Here is a 23,631-nt window from a genome sequence, read left to right as displayed (position 1 = left end):
AAAAGGAAAGGCAGCTGAGAGTGCTGCCCATTTCAATTGTCAACAGCGAATATCCTCTTTTGCTGCGTCACATTCAAGGTCGGCGCGAAAAGTGTTATCTCCTGAAATCAAAAATGAAAAAAAGATAACCTTCATCGTTGCACTGATCACTCCTTTTCATCACTTTGCGATTTCACTGCAAATCGCTTCAATTCTAATGCTGATCATTTCATTCTTCTAAAAGTTAATTTCCGTGGTTTGTATCGAAAATGATTTTTGAAACTATACTAATTATCTTAACTGGATTAACAAGTAAGTAAAACCTATTGATTATATTATTTACATTTCGAAGTTTTATGTGTGTTGATGGTCATGATGTGTGTAGTACGATTGTGAATTTATTGCAGACCAGTTAATTATGGGTTAAGGAGGGGGCAAGTGCTGCCCCCTGGCATTAGGAAATTATACATTTACTTGCATGTGTCTGTGATTTTTAATTGAGTGAACAGCATGAAAGAAGGCTTGATGCATCTTAAAAATATCGCTAAAAAAGTCAAAAATAAACAAAATAATTGAATCAGTAGCGAAAAATTAAGAATTAGAAAGTAGAGTTTTGAGATGGGGAAAATCTGTTTGTCGGTCTGTCGGTCGGTCGGTCAATCTCTCTGTCCAATGTAAGCTGAAATAACTTTTGAGTAAATAATTCGATTCGAAAAAACGTTTTTTTTTAATTCGAAAGATCTCAGTGAAGAATCCTCATTTTCATGTTTCACTTTTTGAATTAAACAATTTTTGGTTAAATTTTGAACAGTTAAAAATTATAACATTAGTGCCTAGAGGTAATTTACAGCAAATATGAATCCCGAATTAAAAAAGTTTTTGATGACGAATGTACAGAAAGAAGCGATCTTTTATATTTGAACAATTTTTTGTTCAGTTTTGAACAGTGCCAAAAAAAAAAAAAAAAAAAAAAAAAAAAACTGAAAGATATATAGTCCGGCAGCCAGGTACAAATTTGGTCAATCAGCTCCTCTCGAACAATAATTGCTAAGAGGCATCAGGGAGTGGTATCAAAACGCCTCGTGAAAGTCAGCTGCGTGTTCGTGGGTGGGATGGGCGGCGGTATCAGCCAAATTATGTAAAAAATAAAATAAATAAATAAAAAAATAAAATAAAATAAAATAAAAAGTCAGTCATTTCCTCCAGGCTGAAACTTTGTCAAGTTATAGTTAAGATAATATCTCGAAGGAAAATAAAAAGTCAGCTGGCGTAACGCGGTGGGTTATGAGTCAGCTGGTAGGTCGAACATGAAAAAAAAAAAAAAAAATCAATGATTTCTTCTCAGTTAAGAATTTGCCTGATGACAGTTTATATGCAACTATGAATAAATACAAAAGTCAGCTGTACCCCCGTGGAAAAATGGTCAGCTGGTACATTGAAAGTTGAATCGATTACTTCAGAAAAGGCGTAAGTCCAATGGATTCCCGCAGACCTCACGCCCTGTCTGAAATAATCAATTCAGTTATGACGCAGGAGTTAAGCGCATCGCCTACTAGAATGCACCAGCTGACGAGTTTTCCCTCTACTTACTGACAGCTGACTTTATTTATTATTTAGAGAAGTATATTAACAATTAGCTTACAAATTTTCATCTGGGAGGAAGTGACATATGTTAAATTATTTTCGTTATTTCTATAGATTGAAAGTAACACACGCTAGCATAGCATGCAATACTGTTATACAACCTATTTACCACTCTAATCTTTATTATAAATACTACTTCAATCCTTCTCAAACCGGTCTCCGTGCTTGGTCATGGCGGCCAATGGAAGCAATATACGAGCCGTTCCTCTACCCTCTACCCTATTATAGAACTCTTTAGTTCCAACTATAGTTCAGCGGTTATGAACATGGGAGCGTAGTAGAATTTGAAGGCAGGCGTGAATGTTTGAAAAAGCAAACTAAAAAAGGAAATCACTTTGCTCATAACTGAAAATATTTTTGACACTATCACCTGTTTTTGAGATTTTCAGAACAGTTTTATTACACTAAGGGGCTCCACCCCTTGCTCGCTTCGCTAGCCAGCTCCCGTCTGACACTTGCGGTGGCTCAATGACGCCTGCGGCGGGTGACATTTGATATCTTAATACTTCCCAGTGTGTCAGGACATCTTCAGGACTAGGTTTCTAGCCTCTTAAGGTTTAGAGGGTTGAGACAGGGAAAAACCGCCTTCCCCTGGATGTTCTGTATCCAACACTACCAGTATTGACCTGGTAGACATTTCCAGTCCGGAGGAGATAGGGTTGCAACACACACACAGACAGACGGGCACAAATTTAATACTACAGTATATGAATCTATATTTACAGTATTAGCATACATTAAGTCATAATAGAGCAAGGCATTGAAAGTCACCTCAGATGTTGCAATCTAAAACTTTCCCAGGACAAACAGTGGCAGCTCTCCCATTAAATATTAGGAAAGTGACTGTAAATGCTAACCACACCGGACTCTAAATTACCTCAAATTAATTTGTTTAATTTTTTTTTTAATCTTTAATTGCTGCTATTATAGTAATATGCACAAAATTAAATTTTGTGCTGTAATATTAAATTCTGTGCACAAACTTATCCGCATGTTCGTTTAATAATCAACGTTAGTTTCTTATTCCGAATATAGTAGTTTGGGGTTAGTTATGGAGGGAGGGGGGGGGGGGGTGCGTGAATTCACATCAGTGTTCAGAGGAGTGCGCGTAGCCTGAAAGGTTGGGACCCCCTGGTCTAATCAGTGGTACCCCTGGTCCTCGCCGTACGCCCACGAAATTTTCTTATTTAAACGATCAATAGTGCAGTTTTTGAGATTTTTCGGGCCTAGTTTTCTCTAAAGAATGCAAAAAGAAAATATATTATCAAATAAAGGTCGGTCATTTGGTTTGTAAGCTTACCGCTGGCCGGACCAAATTCATTCACGGGACGAATGTGGCCCGCAGGCAGTAGGTTGTATAACACTATTGCATGCTATGCTAACGTGTGTTACTTCAATATCTATAAAAATAACGAAAATAATTCAACACATGTTACTTCCTCCCAGACAAAAATTTGTAAGTTAATTGTTAATTTTCTTCTCTAAATAATAAATAAAGTCAGCTGGCAGTAAGTCGAGGGAAAACTCGTCAGCTGGTGAATTCTAGTAGGCGACAGATGCTCCTGTTTAACTCCTGCGTCATAACTACTTTCAATGTACCAGCTGACCATTTTTCCACCGGGGTAAAGCCAGCTGACTTGTGTATTTATTCGTAGTTGCAAAAACGCTGTCATCAGGCAAATTCTTAGCTGAGAGGAAATCATTGATTTTTTTTTACAAGTTCAACTTACCAACTGACTCATAACCCACCGCGCTACGCCAGCTGACTTTTTATTTTCCTTCGAGATACTGTCTTAACTATAATTTGACAAAGTTTCAGCCGGGTGGAAGTGATTAACATTTTGATTTTTTTTACATGATTGGGAGGCTACCGCCGCCCATCCCACCGACAACGCAGCTGACTTTCACGAGGCGTTTTGATACCACTCCCTGATGCCTCGCAATAATTATCGTTCGAGAGGAAATGATTGACCAAATTTGTTCCTGGCTGCCGGACTAATAGCGCGTACGGCGGAATTTGGAGCAAAGATAAATCACAAACTGAAAGGCGGATTTGCCAAATTGGATATTATCCTTGCTTGTACCTATTTCTTTCAATGTTCTTAAAGAGTCCTGAAAACTAAAAAATCCATTGGTTGCAAATGATGCGTTATTTTCGGGCATTGTTCTAAAATGTCCGTTTGTTAGAGCCATGTAAAAATGAAAGAAGGACTAATTCGGTAGTTAACGTACTGTAACTCCAGTAGTTGCCACCCTCTGCCACTTATCGGACACGATGGTTCTAAAATGGTTTTAGGGTCATAATAGAAGGCTTCATTCTGTAAACAGCTAAACAACACTAATGTAAAACAGTATATCAAACTATATTACTACCGAGAAGTTAAATCCCCACGTCAAATACTCAATATTATAACGAATAAATGCCTTCGTGCTTGAAAATTAAATGAATAAATTTTCCAACATTTTAATGCACGAAAATTGCAAATTACTGCAGACACATGTTTCAGGGTACAAGGAACACCTTTTTTCAACGCAAAGAAGTGTGAGTTTTCGGATGAAAAGTCATCCAAGGAAAGACTCGGATGTTATGTTTCTGTCCTTGGATGACTTTTCAACTAAAAGCTCACACTTCTCTGCACTGAAAAAAAAAGGAGTTCCTTGTACCCCGAAACATGTGTCTGCAGTAATTTACAATTTTTGTGCATTAAAACGTTGGAAATTCATTATTTTTTTCTCTCACTATTATGTCATTTAAAGTTTCAATAGCTGACATGGTACATAACAGAACCATTTTTTAACTTTTTTTTCTTATTTTAAACAAATATATGTACTTAATAGAGTTTCACAAAAGAATGAAATGCCTTTTTAACCAAATTTATAAAATGACGTTTAAGTTTGAAATCTTACCTTTCTGTTTATTCTTAGAAATTTCCTCAAGAAATATACACTAAAAGAGCGTTTCTTAATTTCTTTTATTAGTGGAATCTTTTTTTGATGCTCACTTTTTCGGGGAACCCCTGGTTTTCTGTCAGCCGTTTGCCGTGGCGTAGCCAGGATTCTGTCTTGGAGGGAACCCAGGTTCAAACCTCAAACAAATGATCACATTAGCTATTTGCATTTGTCATTACATAGCTAATTAAATCTATTTCATTAACGATCATCCTAATTATTGACAACTGCTAGTTATTATTTGTTATTGGAAAATGCCAATACATACATTCCTATTTACTATTTATTATTTTTAAACGGAACAAATAACCTCAGAATTTATGACTGAGTTTTTGATTTAAAACATTTTTAATTAGGAAAAGAAATGCTCATGTTTTTACCTGCAAGCAATAGTATTAATAATTCACTTAAATTTACACAGGAAAAAGTTTTTAAACCTTAAAAATAAAAATGTCTTTAATTTTCAACAATTTTTTAACAACAATTTATAAATCACAATACTATGTGTTGACGTCAGACAGAGTTAGAGCATTTAAATGCCTTTGACCAGTACTGTTCCTTAAGTTGGTCGTTATTCATTGAATGTTGAAATTTTCCTCTCAAATGCTGTTAAAAATACAGGAAGCGTAGCTGGTATCAAAAGCAGAATACAGTATAACCTAGATTTAACAATTGTCGAGGGACTGGAAAACGTTATATTTAAATCAAGGATATTGTTAAAGCGAGGAGCATGGACATTCGCTGCATTCAGATCCGGACCAGTGAAATGTATCATTTATATTGAGGAAATCGTTCAATCGGGTATTGTTAAATCGAGGTTATACTGTATATGAAGTTGACGGCAAAAATCGCAATCTTTGGTGTGCACTTCCAATTTTTTTTTTAAATATTGAAATCACTTTAAAAATATCTTTGGTGCTATTAGGGGATCAGAAGTATCTTCCGGAAATTTTTCGAGATAGAAGTTTTTAAAACGCAATTTTAAGCTATCATTGGAGATATTAGGTGAGAAGGAGGTATTTTGGGATTGATATTGGAAAAATTGTGAAGTTGAAATCTTGAAAGGCGCAATTACAAGCTACTTTTGACAGTCTAAGGCAACAAATAAAATTATTCCTATAGTGACTGACCCTGTTGGGTAATAACAATCAGATTAGTATACGAAAGTGAAAGTAAATTTATTTTTAATTTTGAAAAAGCGTTAGTTTTATGGAATTTTTAAAGAACAAATTTGAAAGTTGTGAAAAGAAAACATGCAAGTCTCATGGAACCCCTGAGAGAGCTCCGTGAAACCCTGGGGTTCCAAGGAACACAATTTAAGAAGCACTGCACTAAACACATGAAATACACCGCCAGCTCAGTCAATTCCAGCCGAGGACTGCAGTTTCGTGCTTATGGACTAACTGAGCTGGAGGTGGAAAAACCTCTTAAGGAAGTCAAGAGTGCCAAACAAACTGGTAGCTAATATAGAATGAGCACTGACCAGACGAGTGACCGAAACAATGGTTCGGTTCAACTCGAATATTGCAGACAAGGCAGGTATATTCAGTGAGTTGCCGCCCTATAGCCAGGGCTAACGCAGAAATACATGAAATACACCGCCAGCTCAGTCAATCCCAGCCGAGGACTGCAGTTTCGTGCTTATTAGCACTCATCAGCCCGGCATAGGACTAACTGAGCTGGAGGTGGAAAACCTCTTAAGGAAGCCAAGAGTGCCAAACAAACTGGTAGCTAATACAGAATTAGCTTTGACCAGACGAGTGACCGAAGCAATGGTTCGGTTCAGCTCGAATATTGCAGGCAAGGCAGGTATACTCTCAGTTAGTCCTATGCCTGGCTGATGAGTGCTAATAAGCACGAAACTGCAGTCCTCGGCTGGAATTGACTGAGCTAGCGGCGTATTTCATCTATTTCTGCCTTAGCCCTGGCTATAGGGCGGTAACTTACTGAATACTGCACTAAACAATTGGAAAACGTACCGCAGTGACTTGGAGCTATACTTGACGGCACGATAGTTCGTAATTGCCGTCACCCACACAGACAGACAAAGTTTGATATTTTGGCGTCTGCGTTTCGCTTCGTAAATTAATGTTTTTTTTTTTGTTTGTTTGTTTTCTTAATGAGAGTTAATTACTACTGCCGTGTCAACTCTACTGGTGATTTTTCCTTGAAACTGAAAAATATTTTCATTTCAGATATATTTTTTTCTGTGAAGTGGTTGATAACACGAATCCTTTTGCACGTACACAAAGCTCGCACTCCCAGGAGATTCGATTTATATGATATCTACGCACTTAATGATCCTGTGAAATTGGGATTTTTATTTCCGAAGCTCGAACAGGAAGTGGAATCTCCCTATTCTGAATCTCATTTGGAACACGTAAGTACTAACCGATTGAGTGAAATGCAAGCATAGTGTACAAACTTTGCTTAGTTGCTTGTTGAACAATCATCAAGTTTTTTCGAATAGTAGTAATAATAATTACTTAAGTGACAACCCGAAAAGAAATCTTTGATTTTTTGTGTTCAGTCATTTAATATGTGGTTTTTACCAATTTTACTAGTTAATACTGCTCTGGAATTTGATCAGAAGTTATATATACTTCCTTTGCAGTGGTGGGAATCCCTTCATATAATCATGGCTAGAGAAGTCTAGACGAGAGTAATTTCCTTCACAAGCGAATTCAAAACATAAAAATAATATGAAGAAAACGTTCTAGTATGTCTTTTAAGTATCACAAACACACAAGTCACAACTTACTACAAAATCTTTGTGGGTTTGAAGCAAGGTTGTTAGTTTAAACGAAAAGTCAGTAACCATTTTTAACTCCAATTCTCAGTGCAGTTTATGTTACAGTAAAACCTGTAAGTTGACCACCCTTGTAAGTTGACCACCTGTCTATGTTGACCGCTTTTGTCAGGAACGGAATTAGCCCTATCTCATATAATGAAGGAAAACCTCTGTAACTTGACCACCTCTCTATGTTGACCACCTGTCTATCTTGACCACTAATGTACGCCAAATTTGGTGTGGAGTACTGTTAAAATCCCTTTGTAAGTTGACCACTTGGTTTACTTTTTTAAACTTTCTTCAGCATTTTATTTTATTTTATTAGTTATTTATTTATAATTATAATTACTTTTAATAGCTTTCAAAGAATTTTTTAATGCTTTGATGACATACTGGCATTTTACTAACTAAACCAGCAGCATAAAGCTTATGTTGCTCTTTATTCTTCAAACTTGTTTTTCATTTGTTGTTCTACATGCGATAGCTTTTTGTACTCTGTTCAATGAAAATAGGTATCAGTAGAAAAGTTCAAAGTCTTTTCTTTCATCTGCAATGTGTTGTGGCAACACAGGAATTCTGCTAAAAAGAGCAGGCCCGGATCTATACATTTTGGGCCCCCTGCAACAAAATATATAGGGCTCCTCCCTAGCGGCCAGCAGTGTCTATTTGTAAAGCGACTAAGCCTTCGTGCTAGGTTTTTTTTTCTATTTTTTTTTTTTTAATTTCTAGTGCCGTTAGCCTCTTTAAGGACGCGGGCCCCTCGCACTGCGGGTACGCAGATCTGGGCCTGCCAATGAGTAATGAGTAAAATTACATGTTTCTGATGCAAGGGATTAAGAGATAGGACATTTTAATTTTGCTTTTATGAACTGGGAGAGTCGAGCTTGTTGCTGTTTGTTCTATAAGTTTTGCATAAAAAGGCTTCAAAAAGAAGGTTTGTGGAACTTGAGATTAATAAAAAGTATGAAATATTTAAAGTAATTGAAAATGGAGAAAGCCAGAGAAAATTAACTGGCATATTTAGAATTTCTAAAACTACAGTGTCTAATATAGTTAAAAACAAAGGAAAAATAAAAAAAGTATTTGAATAGTATTTTTAATTATTGTTTCACTTTCAATAATATTAAACAATGAAAGTGGAGTTGAACAGAAAGAATAAGGGTGAATTCCTCAAAAAAATGAATACATGGTGCAAGAAATGACAAAAAATTAAAAACAAAACAAAACATTACCGCCGTTTATAAGTTGACCACCTGTCTAAGTTGACCGCCAAAGTACTGCACCGCGAGTGGTCAACTTACACAGGTTTCACTGTACTACGTAGTTGGCTGCCACCTACACTCAGGTATATTGAAAATAGCGCCCCAAGAAGGGAGCATTTGATTGAAGTAGAATTTTACATCTATACTAATATTATAAAGAGAGAGGACGGATTTATGTGTGTTTATATGTTCGAGGTAATCTCCGGAAACATTGCAATCGAATCATCCGGCAGGTTACTTGGGGAGTGAGAATGAATTATTTTTGAAACTATTGAAAGTACTAAACCGTCTCAGGACAGCACTCCGGTTTCAGGAAAGACTGCGATAGGTCCAATCCAGATGATACAGAATATCTTTAAAATATAAGGGATGAGTCGGTGGAAGCAAAGATTCTGGGATGATATCAAGATCAATTAATTTTTATTCTCTTTAAGTACGTACTGCAGAAAATCATCTTACGTCTTTAGCGCACCGTGGACTCGGAACAAATGAGGCCTATCTCTCACTGTGCGGCAACCTGATAAACTTTTCATGAAGTTTTAAAGCCGCACTCATTATCTCATACATACTCAGGTCTTGTAAATATGTACTTTTTTAAAAAAATATTTTGTTTGATCGTAATACATTTCAAGCTATAGGTAAGTGATTGATTCGTGAGTCACTTTGGTCTGAGTCTATTTAGCTAAGCATAAGTGGAGAAGATAGTCAGCCATTTGTGTTTCACTATTGTTGCATCACAAGAGGAACCAATGTTGCATCCTCCAACTGTTGCATTATGCGAAGAAATGCGCCTCTGCAAGAGACGCGTTGCATTGAGTTAGTTGGTTGTTAACTGTTGGTTCTGCCTACACATTATGTACATGTGAGCGGCTTTTGCGCCATATATCTATCAATAAAAGAAATGAAAAGACTTCGAAAACTTGTTATTTAAGCAATATATTTTTTAACATTTCAAAAGATTTCATAACTATTTTGGCTAGGGTTTTCCCCTGATCACTGTAAAATGGATATTACAGATGATAAATAATTTCCGTCTTGAATAGTTACATAATAACACTAACCTTATTACCATTGTCAAACTCTAGGTGCTTTTACCTAATAAATACTTCGAAATGAAAGCATGTCCCCCCCCCCCCCATGACATTTTAAAAAGTTTGCACTTCATGAATGTAACCTACATTCCATTAGAGCTATCACAGCAAATTTTCACCCCCTAAAATCAGTGATGAATGTTTGCATATTTTAATAATCTGTGGTTAAGCTTTTTGTTCCATTTCAGGCAGCAGACGAAGTTTTCATCTACGGAGTGAATTCCAGCCACGAATGCTTCGTATCGAGAATATCGAGAGGAGGCAATGGGGAGGCAGAAGCTTGGATCTACTTGAAGCTGAAAGACGGTCGAACCTACCACTTGATGGAGACACTGGGCTATGAGCAGAGTTACGATGGAAGGACATTCAGCTGTGGGGGTCTGCGGTTGCATTACGTCGAACCCATGAGGAGGTGGAGGATCTTCTTCAGCGGAATCCTCAGGTTGGTAGAATAAAGCTAACATACTATAATAACCCTTTAAGTGTAACTCAGACATCGTCTGCACGTCACGTTCGCCACGTTAAGCGGACAGACGTACTGTCCACCTCTGGTAAGTTGAGCTCCGCTGCCCGACCGATTCAAAGATTCCATTAGTTGAAATAGAGGTGAGGAAAAACGGCTTAAGAAACTTTTGCGGATTTAGCTGGCAGTGTATTGCGCAATTGGCGAACAATATTACTATACCTAACTATTAGCAAGCGGTACAGGATTTTCTCGTAATAAAAGGGTTGCAATGGTAGCCCCACCACGCCTAACAATGCCTCTTCTTACTGATTGCTCTCCCTTGAAAGAAATGGAGTTCAGGAGTTAACTTTCAAAACGGGTTATATCCACTTTTGGAACAAAACGGGTTTTTTTTTCGTTTTCAGAATTTCTAATATAAGCCCTATCGACCCATGAATTTGTTTCTTCTCGAAATGGTTTATAGCAACTGTCAAAAAATGCGTTAACATTGGTTTTACCACCTAAACGGTGTATATCAATCCCCTTATTTCTCGCCAGGTCTTTTACCGCAAAGTGGAACTTATCCCTTACTTGCCGGTATCCACTCATTCACTTTCATATCAAAAGGGCACATATCCAAATTTGAATTTGTCACTTCTTATTCAAAAGTAGTTCTTAAATAAAGTAGTGGGGCGAGGCACTGGCTGAATATTTGCAATCAAGCATGATACCCGTCTGTATTAAGAGATCGCAGCACCTTGCGCCTTGTGCAAGCCTGTTATCAGTTAAGCAAGCGCAACCTCAAATTGTGATTACTAAATTAATATTGAATAATTGATATTACGGTTAAATTATGATTAATTAATGATTAAATTGTGATTAATTGTGATAAAAATTATGATCTATTAATACCTACAACGTTGTTATTTGAATCGGCTTTGGGTGGTTCAACTCTTTTTTCATACTTAATTGGATCGAAGGTCCATTTTTTTTCTTTTTCGAAATGTTTAATGAAAACAATAAAGTAAGTAGGAAGGAATAAAGTAAAGTAAAAAAAAAAATATATTGAAAAAGGTTGAATATTTTGTTTCAGTTTTAAAGTTTATTTCTGAAGAAAATGCGTGTTTTTCTGCAAAAGCGATGCTATCCATTGTTTTACACCAAAAAGGAATGTATCCAAAATAAAAGTGGTAATTTAGGTCTGATAAAATTGAAGAAAAATTCCTAGACTTATGCCAACAGTGACTTGTTATTTTACCAAAACATTGTGAAACATTCGAAATTCTAACAGTTAGTGATTGTGCGTAAAACGTTTTTTTCGTTCTGACAATATATATATATATATATATATATATATATATATATATATATATATATATATATATATATTAAGCTGGATATAATCCGTTTTGAAAGTAAACTCCTGACTTGTTCAAGGCCATAGCTCAACTTGTCGGACGAAGTGGACGGTGTTGTAGACGAAGTGGAATTTACTTTGTGTTGATTCTGCGCGTGGCTACACAATCGTGGATTGAGTTAAGAGAATCGATTGGATGTAACAACTACTTGCAATCCGTAAGTGACAAGCAAATACCGACAGCCCGATTACGACATCCAGAGACTGCAGTTTCACCCTTGTTTACGGCTCATCGATCTGAATTAATTATAAGTAAGCTGAATCTTCTCTCACTGAAACATATTACTATCCCACTGGTTGCGAAAACTAATTTTGCACACGAAATAATTACTTAACCCCTATTTTTCTACCTTAGCCCAAACGTCGGGACTGGGCAGACATTATTCAGCCATCTATTAACTGCCTCGCTAATATTTTTCAGAGAAACAAGAAAAGATGAAGAAACACCGGGGAAGAACGTGTTTGTCAAGTTTGCTTTAATGTAAGTGTTCTTTGCCTTTTCCTTGAACTTAATTAAAATTGTTACTGGTTTTGAATAAACTTTTATGTAGTTCCAAAGACGCTTCTTCACAACTTCTTGCAATTCTGCTGTCTGCCTAATGACAGCTAAAACTGGATATATGTAATCTTGGAGAGCGAGAAATATCACTACTTCCTACCCTCCCATCTTGCTCCTTCCTCTGCCAATCGTATTTTTTGTTTGAACCAGTAACTTGATATCAAATTATGACGTCACCATGGGTAAAATTTCCTATTGTTAATTTCTGGAGGAAGTAACATTCCAGTGGACGCCTAGTAAATTCATGCAGTGCTACAATACTTTGTCAACTTCAACGATCTCAGTAAATATAACGTAAAAAATAACAATCACAAATATAACAAAAGCATAACTGGTAATGGAGTGCAGAAAACTGACCTTGGAAGCAATTTTGCGAAAATTTTTAACCCACTTAATAGTTTAAATCTTAACCCACACAATAGTTTAAATCTTATCAAGGAATTTAATTACATAAAAAGTTTATCCGAGTCTTCAAAATATTATCTCATTCATTCAGCAAAACAATAACACTGTCGATATTATCTTTTGGGCAGGTTTTTATCATATGCATTAAGTTCACATTTCTTGTTATGTCATCTATGAAAAAAGTTTTAACAATTTTGATACCATACTTCATCCGCTATTATGCTTTTGGATAAGAAAGATAAATTATGTAATCAACCAAGAATAAATATAACCATGAAGGTGGCAATCTATGTGCTCCAGATTAATTGCAGTAAATTTTTTGGCATTGAAACGAATTGAGCTCGGATTAAAAGTATTGCTTCATATTAATTAACAAAAAAAAGGGGGGAGGAAAAAAACACTTTTGAAATTTCCAAACTGATTGAGTTGAAAGCATTGGTTAGTGGCACATATCGGCAGAAATTGTAAATTGCTGGAAAGATAGCAAAATACACGAAAAAACAGAAAAATATTCTTACTAACACATGAAACAAATATAAATAGATTAATTTATGAAAGAGAAAATAGTTAAAAACCCCAGTGCACGAAAGTAGATAATGTCAGGCATATTTTCAGAAAGGCAGTACAGGGCCCAACTATCCCAAAGTGATGCCCGGTAAAATTTCATGCCCTTCTCACAGTTATTTTCGCACATTAAAAAAAAAAAAAAAAAAAAAAAAAAAAAAAAAAAAAAAAAAAAAAAAAAAAAATTTGGTGCCCTTAAAATTGCAGTGCCCAAGCCTATGGACCCACAGGACCGTGCGTTAATCAAGCCCTGGTCACACCATTCCAAGAATTTTCAACTTAAATGGCAACTACTGACTTTTTCTTTTTTGCTTTTGGTTACTTTTTAAAACTAAGTGTAATCAATGGAGATAACTAGAAAGATGGAAATAGTAGAAAAGTGTTCAAGTTTTTAAAATGGAGAGTGGGTGTTGAAAAAAAAGGCTACAGGACGCCTATGAAAGGGCATCATGACGCACTGAAAGAGCAAAAGGGCCTATCGAAAGTTTGATACCGCACTCTAAAAAGAACAATATGTCGCACCGAGAGGCAAATAGGGTAATGCGTAGGGTTTCCAATCCCGCACCGAATTCTGTCCCACGGGATTTCGGGATTGTAAAGAGTCAATCCCCCGGGATCCCGTGGGATTGATTTCATTTTTCTAAAAATTAAATTTTTATGGCAAAGAGAAAAAGTTGTGCTTTTTAGTAAGGACTGCTTTTATTACTTGAATTAATAGTCTTAAATTCCGTACAGCAATTGTAAAGCACTACAAAGTTAGATCCTAATTAGAAATTATCCTTTGGTAAGCAAAATTGTGCCATTCGTATGGGACGGTAAAGGATTTTTGCTCTAAAAATAATGCGCTTGACAAAAACACGTGCCGGTGCTCCACCGCAATTGGTTTTACTAAAATTAAATAATTGTGGACATTTAGAAAAAGATCCGCATCAACTTCATCACCTTCTGAAATAGATTTTTTTTATTTTTTTATGCTGGGTTTTTGCTCAAGAACTGCAAATTTCGGACCAAAACGATTTCTGTTGGCTATGTGTTTTGCTGTATCCAAAGTTAACTTGATTCATCACAGCAAGGTGTTAATACTGTTTGATTTCAATATTTCATCGAGTCGCAACCTCAGCAAAAGTGTTAGGATAACTTCGTTAATTTTACCTCTCACTTCAAAGAGGAATTCAAAAACATAAGCAGCTTAACTTATGCACTGTCATGAGAGTCATCCCGTGTTTCATTCTAGTTTCTGTCACCCCTTTTAAAGTCGTGCTGAATATATAAATAATGTCAGAATTAAATACTTTCTTCTTTGATAACTTAACTTTTTGTAATTTAAAGGTTTGGAGTGTAGTATTAAAGCTTATAAAAGTGCTCCAACACTGCATTCAGGCTACTCAGCGGATTTTAGAATATGTTTACTTGCTCTTCCTGCAGATATACGAGGAAGGAGGTTCAAACTTCAGATGATGCTTGTGAAAATAATCGTTTTATGAGCTGTAAAAGGTTGAAAACGCTTGAATGGAAAAAAAAATTGCGGGATTTGGGAATCCCGCGGGATTGAGAGCAAAATCCCGCTGGATTCGGGATCGGGATTTCGAGATTGGAAACCCTAGTAATGCGCCCTGCCATGAAACATTAGAATTTTCATCAATAAAATCAAACATAGGGAAGCGAAAGAATAAATGCATACAAATGCAGACATGTACTAAAAAATAGCGCATTAAACGAAAGAATAAATAAGTACAGAAATAAATCCATGGTCAAATGCGTTTATCTGTGATAGCTAGGGGAAAGTGGGGCAAAACCGTACTGGCGAATCCAACCAGCACTTCTTAATTTTGTGTAGTACGGGATAGTATTGGGTGAAAATAATATTGATTGTTAAAGTAACTGCCATGAAAAGCAGCATCAGGGCCACCGCGAAGGTATGTCCGCAACGAAAGAAACAAGGAACCCCGGTATTGGAATGATCTAAACTGCAAAAGTAAGGTTATGGCAAGGAGGTGGGGGGGGGGGGGGGGGGGCATTAAACTGACGTGGGACTAGTTTTGGCTCTTGGTGGCCCTGAAAATGAGTTGTAAGCTGTATTTCGTGTCGTAGCCCATGGCTTAGATGAGATCTTAGAAAAAGTGGTGAAAATCTTATTTTAGATAATTGTCTCAGTTACAATTAATTAAAATGATTCAGTGATATAAGTAAAGTAAAAAAGTTATCTACGAAGCTGTTCTTTGCCAAAGCTGTACTAAAATTAACAAAGTGAAATCAATATTTTTATCTATGATGAATATTTTTCCAGGTGGAAGACATCATCGGACATATTCGATTTTAAGACTGATATGGATTCTGGCAGTGTTGCTAAAAGCATGGCGAAGACCAGATTTAAGCCTTTCTTTGCACCCCCCATTGACCAGTAAGTTGCTTTCTCGCTGAATGACTTGCGTGGATTAAATTCGCATGGAAAAGGTTAATACAGAAAACTACACATATAAAAAACTGAAAGCACATATAAAAGTTTTAAGCACATATAAAAGCAAAATTGGCTTAAGGGTAATGAATTCCATCATTAAAAGAAAAATAATAATTTTTTCTCATATTATAAAGAGAGAGGGCGGATTTTTGTGTGTTTATATGTTCGAGGTAATCTGGAACCATTGCAACTATTTGAAAAATTCTTTCACTGTATGAAAGTAGCATTCTTACAGAGTGACATAGACTATAAATTATGCATATAGGGGAGATACGGGCAAGATGGGGTGGCGGGCAAGACGGGGCACCCGGTCTATTATAACCTTCTAGTCGCGCGAACACGTTCAAACTCGCACAGACGATGTGGCACCACGACGGCTTCCAGTGCACTCTCGTATGTGATCGTGCGACACGTATTTTTTAGGTTATCGAAACAAAAGTGATTTCGCCAAGTTTTCTTCTTATTTTCTCAATTCGTTTAGTACGTGTTTAATATACAAGTAATAGTAGTGTAAATGAGATAAGAGTTTATCCGCATGCGCCGAATATTACGCTAACAGGTAAAAACTGGTTTATTTCTGACTTGTGTGTTGTTTATTTTGTTTTCTTTTTTAAATACATCAAGACCCATGAGGGCAAGATGGGGAATGTGTTCCCCGTCTTGCCCGCTCTAAGTTTTTATTACGGTTCGAGCTTTTGTGTTGATTAATGTTAATGTATCTCTCGCTCTATATGTATGTTTGTGATTGTATATATGCATGTGGCTTGGCTGTGTAATGCATAGGCGGACTTGTTTGTTTTAGCATGGTGAAAACATACAAGAGAAAGACAAATAGAGGCGAGTGGCCGGAAGAGAGCATGGAAAAAGCTGTTTAAGCTGTTTTAGAAGAGAAAATGGGGTATATGCTAGCAGCAAAGACATTTTCAGTTCCTCAGACTACTCTAGAAAGAAAAGTAAAAAAAGCTCGGGAGAACTTGGCCCTATCTCCATCTAAAAGTATTAAAGTAAAGGTTTCATTAGGACCTAAGCAACCTGTTTTCACAGAAAAAGAAGAGGACGAGCTTTGTGGCTATATATTGGACATGGAGACTAGACTTTACGGACTTACAGCCAAAGACTTAAGAGCATTAGCGTACAATTTAGCAGTAAAAAATAATAAAGTCCATCCTTTTAACGTTCAAAAACAAGAAGCCGGCAAAGATTGGTTTCAAGGGTTTTTGAACAGACACCCAGACTTGTCAATAAGAAAACCCGAAAGCACTTCTGCTGCACGTGCTGCCGGGTTCAACAGAATAGTTGTTGATCAATTTTTTTAATTTTTTGGGCAATATCTATGACGAACACCATCTTACACCAGACCGCATTTATAACTGCGACGAAACTGGTGTTTCAGTTGTACCAAAGACTAAATCCAAAATTATAGCAAAACGAGGCCGAAAACAAGTAGGGGCATTAACTTCTGCAGAAAGAGGTACTACAATCACAGTAGAGATATGCTTCAGCGCCAGTGGACAATACATGCCCCCTATGATGGTGTTTCCCAGGAAGAGGATGGATCCACAGTTAATGCTTAATGCTGCCCCTGGAGCATGGGGAGTTGTTAGTGACTCAGGCTGGATGACCACGGAGTTGTTTCTTGGATGGTTTAAACAGTTTGTGAAATTTAGTGGGGTCACAGTAGATCGACCTGTTTTGCTATTATTGGATGGCCATAGCACCCATACAAAAAACATCGATTTAATAGATGAAGCTCGAGCCAATGGGGTAATTATTTTATGTTTCCCCCCACATACAACTCATCGTCTTCAGGTCGCCGATGTTGTTTATATGAGACCGTTGAGCAATTATTACGATCGGCAAATTACGACCTGGCTTCGCAGCAATCCAGGGATGGTTGTAACAATGCGGCAAGTTGCAGAAATTTTTGGAAAGGCATTCATAGAAACATCTACCATGGCAACAGCTGTAAATGGCTTCAAAAAGTGCGGAATTTGGCCTTACGATCCGACGGTCTTCTCTGAAACCGACTTTGCTCCTTCGTTGGTGACTGATATTCCGCTCACTCAAACACTGACTTCAGCGACCACAAATGTAGCAGTCACAGCACCTGCTGAGTTAGAAACGCAGCAAGTTGACGTATTACCTATGCTGGATACCAGTGAAGCTGCTATTACTAATGCAACTACATCTCGTGCCTCACTTCTATCTACCGGGGTTGAAACAGAGGCAATTCGCAAAACCATTAATAATGTTCCTGTATCAGCTACTTTTCACGAGACACTTACGGTGACTTCTGCTACTTCGTCGAGTCCTCAACCTGGATGTTCCACGTGGGTTGATGATACTGAAATAGACAGAAGACCAACTACTCCACAACAGTCAACATTTTCTGTTGTTAGTCCACAGCAAATATTACCCCTTCCAGCAAGTCGTAGATCTTCACGCGTGACTCGTAAACGAGGAAGAACAGCCATTATTACTGAGTCACCGTATAAAAAAGAACTGGAAGAAACGATTAAAAGAAAGCAGGTCACGGAAGAGAATAAACTAAAACGAAAAGAAATTAGACAATTAAAATTGGAGAAGACGAAAACGAAGGATAAAAAAGGAAGACCCAATAAAAGAGGAGTCATAAAAAAAGAAAAAAACGATAGATAATCGCAAATCATCGGATAACAATAGTGATGCAGATATTGAAAATACCCCTTGTTTGTACTGCAGCGGTCTTTATTTAGATTCCAATGAAGGCTGGATCAAATGTTCTCTCTGTGGTACGTGGGCACATTGCTCTTGTGCTGGAGTGGATGATGAGGACGATGAAGCAACATTCTCCTGCGAATTCTGTCATTAAAAGTAGGTGAAATGCTGTACCCCATCTTGCCCCTAGGGGTACCCCATCTTACCCGAACCAGAGGGTAAGACGGGGTGGTGGGGCTTTTTTTACTTTTATATCTCTAGAATAATAACTACGCTATGATTGTTCCTAAAATTATAAAAAAATTAAAAACTGATTACCAAAGGAAGATTTTGAAATAAATATGATTGTTTAAATGCAATGGTTTCAGTTTTATTGCCCTTTAAACGTTAGATATCCCATCTTGCCCGCATCTCCCCTATGTTCTTTACACTAATTTTTTAAACCAATACTTTGTCTTCTCTACCATTTTATGTTTCGTACCGTTTTATTGCTATAAACTTAAAAATAATCACCGATTCTCACACACCTGCACTGACAAAAGAGTCGAAGGTTCTCCCTGAACTAATTGCTGTGGGATGAAACACGTGAAAGAAATAAAATCACGATGTCGGCATAAGAACGGCCTACAATTTTACATGTAATTTAGACTGCAGAGGATACAGTCTATTAGCTTTGAAAATTGCAGAAGAATTGCAGAATTTTTATGCATAACAATTTGTATAAACGAATTATAACTGAGATTCGCATTGAGCAAATTGGTATTTCTATTTAAGTAGTGCAGATAGACGATTTTAATCTTTGTGTCTAAAAGTTGTAATTTTGCATGCATTTCGGGCTATGCTTAAAGACTTTAAGGTTTCTTATCTATACTAATATTATAATGAGAGAGGGTTTATTTTGTATGTTTATATGTTCCGCATAAGTTGCATTTAGTTTAGAAAGCTGTTAAGTCAAAGAATAATTGCACATAGTTTCCGTTCATTTACAGAACATTGAACACGAAAGAAATCACCAAAGAAGAGGAAAAAAGAAATAAAAATGACATGGAGAATTTTTCTTCATGATGATCGTATCTAAGCGTTTAAAACGAAATAACAGCTTAAAAATATCCCATTTGAGAGAAATTGCAAAAACAAAAAAGTGAAAAAAAGCAAGTTTTTCCGACCGGTTCATGAAAATCGCATGTTTGTAATGGTCCACAGATAAAAACACGAGGTTTTTTTTTTTTTTTACCTTTGCCAGTCCGCGGTTTAAAAAAGGCCAAGAAAGGCTGATTTGTGGTATATACTCGCCATTTAAATTTTAACGAAGAGAATTTCTTTTGTATAGGATTGCTGACACAATGGATTTTTACAGTCAAACTGGAATTATTAATGGAACTGTCTCAATAGAGGATAATCCCGAATATGAAATATATCTCTTTGGAGAAAAAGTGAGATTCCTTGGTAAGATTATCTTGTATATTAATTTTTCTTTAAAAAAAGTAATCACTTGACCTAGGAATAATGGAGTGAAAGCGATAATTAAAACTCTAAACGTATGACTTTCTAGCAGAGGTAAGATTTAAAACAGTAAGAAAAATTTTATTATTTAGGTTGGAATTAGAATTTTTTGATTTATAACTCAGTGAAGTATTTTAATGACTTGAAATCGAAATTTACGGCAAGGAATTGCATACATAAATTAAAAAAATAAAACTACAGGCTTTTAAAAATGAATTTCACTCAAATATTTTTTACACGTCAATGAAACATTTTCGATTATTTGCAAGTAAAAAATAATTGCAAGTACAATAGTTATAGGTTTTCATAGTAAAGTGAATATAATTTTAATTACGTTAAAGAATGAGAGCTTCAGAAATGTAAGATAGCGAATTTTTATTAAAAAGAAAATGTATGCATGTGACATAACAAAACGGATTAAAAAAGATATTTTTAAAATGTCAACCCTTTGCAGTATCATAATACGACAAATGCTCTTTCTTTTCTACTTTGAATGTTAATGTTTAAATTATGTTGCCATGAATTTATTTAGAAGTACAAAAGTTGCCTTCCTAGCTATAATAGTAGCAGGGATTTAATTGGGAGGAGGGGATTGGGGCACCCCCCTCAGAAATATTTGATTTTTACAGTAAAATAACGGAGTTTTAATGTAAATTGGTTTTAATTCACCCTTCCTTTTGTTGAGTCCCCCTGAACCCTAAGGGGAGTTCCCCTTATGAGTATTTTTTTTTTTGCAACTACGTAATATGTTTCTCAGCTAACTACTTTGTTAGTTGATCGAGTGTTTCGTTATTTATAAAAAGTTTTCTTTTACTTTAGACTATTGCCACACTAAAAAAAATGGAGCTATTCTTTCAAAACTTTCATACCGGTCAATTATTATATCTACTTTAGCTATATTCAAACATCCTGATAGTCTACATTTAAACGGTCTGAAATACTATATTTAAACATATTGAGTCCCGATATTTAAAAGTCTCTAGTTACAAGATCCACAACTGATTACCGACCGTTACGTATTATTATTATCATTTGTGGTAAAAATTGATCACGTAGAGATGGTGCTTGATCTCGAAGACGAAACGAATCACTTCATTTTGTAATAGGTAGAATCTTCTTGCACGTTCTCGCCTATTCTATCTATAGGGTAATTCCACGTCATATCAATCAATCAAAATAAATAAATAAATAAATAAATAAATAAAAATAAAAATAAAATAAAAATAAATAAATTTTTGATCTCACCCTTTCCGATTTTAACGAAAATTGGTGTGAGGGACACATATGACATGATAAGTTATCATGCCAAATTTTTGAAATCTACTTCAAAAATGTTACGAAATACAGGGATGTTAAAAACTTTTGAAGTGCAAAATAAACGGAAAGTTGTGACATGCAAATGACTGTACCTTCTATCCTAATTACAGTAGAATAAAAATTTGAAAACCGTTGTAAAGTTAAAGAGCTTTAGAGCTCTCTATTGGTATAAAACATGGCTTTCTCACGACAGGTTTCTGATTCAAAGGAAATCACTTTAACTTTTGACCTTGAATATCTCAAAATACGCCCCCTTAGAATTTTCCAAAAAAATATATTTTAGAGCTCCAACACTGTTCTTCTATTACACCAAAACTTAGGCTGGGATCTCAATGGCAAGGGACAGCGAAAAAATCAGAAATGTTTACGTATTTTTGTTTTATGTTTTACATTAATTCTGCCCTAATATTATAGTTTTAATTTTATTGTTTTAATTACGTTAATAATATGTATATTTTTAAAGAAATTCTAAGGTGGCGTGTTTTTAGACATTCAAGGTCAAAATTCACGTTGAATTGAACCATAGTGAAAACTTGAAAACGTTCACACCGTTGACGCACGGTGAACCTTGAAACTTAAAATTGTCGTGAGAAAGCCATGTTCTTTACCAATAGAAAGCTCTGTTATTTAACTTTACAATAGTTTTTAAGTTTTTATTCTACTATAATTAGGATAGCAGTTACAGTCATTTGCATGGCACAACTTTCCGTTTATTTTGCACTTTTGCACTTCTAAAGTTCTTAACAGCCCTGTTTTTCGTAACATTTTTGAAATAGTATTCTGAAAATTGGCAAGATTACTTATGTTGTCGCATGTGTCTTTCACTCTAAAGTTCATTAAAATCGGAAATGGTGAGGAATTCAAGAAGGTGACTGATCTGACGTATGGAATTCAACAATGTAAAACATGTGAACCATCTTGATTTTTTTTCACTACTTTGCCTTTGCGATTCCAGTCTAAGTTTTTGTGCAGTGGAAGAATAGTGTTAAAGCTATAAAATATATTTTTTTGGAAGAAATTCTAAGGGGGCATGTTTTGAGACATTCAAGGGCAAAAGTCACGGTGAATGACCTTGGAACTAAAACCTGTCGTAAGAAAGTCATGTTTTATATCAATAGATAGCTTTATTCTTTAGCTTTGCAATGTTTTTGAATTTTTATTCTACTATAACTAGGAGAGAAGTTAAAGTCATTTGAATGTCACAACTTTTCGTTTTTTTTTTCGTACTTTTTCAGTTTTTTAGCAGCCCTGTATTTTATAAAATTTTTAAAATAGAATTCTAAAAATTGGCATGATAACTTATCTTGTCATATGTGTCCCTCATGATGTCATATGTGTCCCTCAATTTTCGTTAAAATCGGGGATGGTGAGGTCAAGAAGGTGATTGATCTGGCATGGAATTGCCCCATAACAAAAGGAAGAGGTCCGTTTTCGCTTCCATTTCACCCACCATTTCTCCGGGATCAAGCTTTACTAGTATTTCAATGGTAAATTACTTTTTGTTTGAAAAAAAAACTAGATTTTGAATTTTTTATTTTTTAATCTTGTTGCTTTCTAAAGATGAAAAAAACATTACAAAATAAATGAGTTGATTGAGGGTTTCAAACTAATGTGATCTCTATTTTTTGACAGTAAAATAACGTATTAAAATAATAAAGTGCAAATAACGTAAGTTTTATTTACATTCAATACAAGTCGTATAAATTTTAATTCGTATTCGTGTTTGAGAAGATTAATAAAAATAAATTACATGAACAAGAAGAAGCTAATGATAATTTCATTTACAAACTAAAAATGCTATAACAAAAGAGAAATAATTTGCATCATGTTACTACTGCTGTACAATCTAAATATCGAAGCGAGCATTTCCTGTTCGCTCAGTAGTAAATTTTATGTCGTCTGAGATTTTTTAGCTTGCCAGCTCTTCTGAATTGATTCCTGACGATAGCAAGTATAATCACTCCGTATTTTAATGTCTTTTTATTAAAACATTTCAATTTGTTTTACAGGAAAAAGCTCGAATTGCGTAGGATCAAAGTTCAAGCAGATTCTTGGCGTTACTCCAGAGGTAAGAATAATCTGTTCCGAAATCCAAGAAGCTATATGTAAATGAAAATATCTTGTAGTTCAGATACCAGTTTATATAAGGTTATCTTGAGTGCATTGAAAGTCTTCCTGTATCGTCATAAAGTTTATAAATTTATTGTAGTAGTCAACATAAAATCAACGATTAATTGACAAGTTTCGCAGCCTTTGTTTTAGCATGTATGAACTATCAATTATCTTCACATGAAGTTACGTCAGATATACTTTTTTAGTTAAATTTTGGTAATCTTAAGGACACTTGTTGATGAATGAAAATCTTTTTGACTTTAAAACTAGAAAGAATAAAAACATTATTAGGACAAAGTGGAGGGAAAATGGGAAAAAAATAAAAAACAGTAAAAAAATAAAAAATAATAATAAAAAAAAAGAAAAAAGAAGAAAGAAACTATGCAGATGCACCTATACGCACATACAAGAACCAATGACAAATAACAAATTTCATCT

At 35.6% G+C, this 23,631-nt stretch overlaps 1 protein-coding gene across 1 annotated transcript in view; it reads left to right on the top strand.

The window, feature by feature from the left end:
- Positions 1 to 23,631, top strand: part of LOC129234498 (putative phosphoenolpyruvate synthase) — a 106,254-nt gene continuing 82,623 nt past the window's right edge. Inside the window, exons 1-7 of the mRNA XM_054868498.1 lie at positions 1 to 291; positions 6,768 to 6,952; positions 9,905 to 10,158; positions 12,000 to 12,059; positions 15,394 to 15,507; positions 19,592 to 19,707; positions 23,091 to 23,149. Coding sequence (XP_054724473.1) covers positions 249 to 291; positions 6,768 to 6,952; positions 9,905 to 10,158; positions 12,000 to 12,059; positions 15,394 to 15,507; positions 19,592 to 19,707; positions 23,091 to 23,149 — 831 coding nt within the window. The 5' untranslated portion in view covers positions 1 to 248. The remainder of the gene's footprint in view (positions 292 to 6,767; positions 6,953 to 9,904; positions 10,159 to 11,999; positions 12,060 to 15,393; positions 15,508 to 19,591; positions 19,708 to 23,090; positions 23,150 to 23,631) is intronic.

This window comes from Uloborus diversus, chromosome 1 (genome assembly GCF_026930045.1).
Source record: "Uloborus diversus isolate 005 chromosome 1, Udiv.v.3.1, whole genome shotgun sequence".
NCBI lineage: Eukaryota > Metazoa > Arthropoda > Arachnida > Araneae > Uloboridae > Uloborus > Uloborus diversus.
This window is presented reverse-complemented; position numbering and strand designations above follow the sequence as displayed.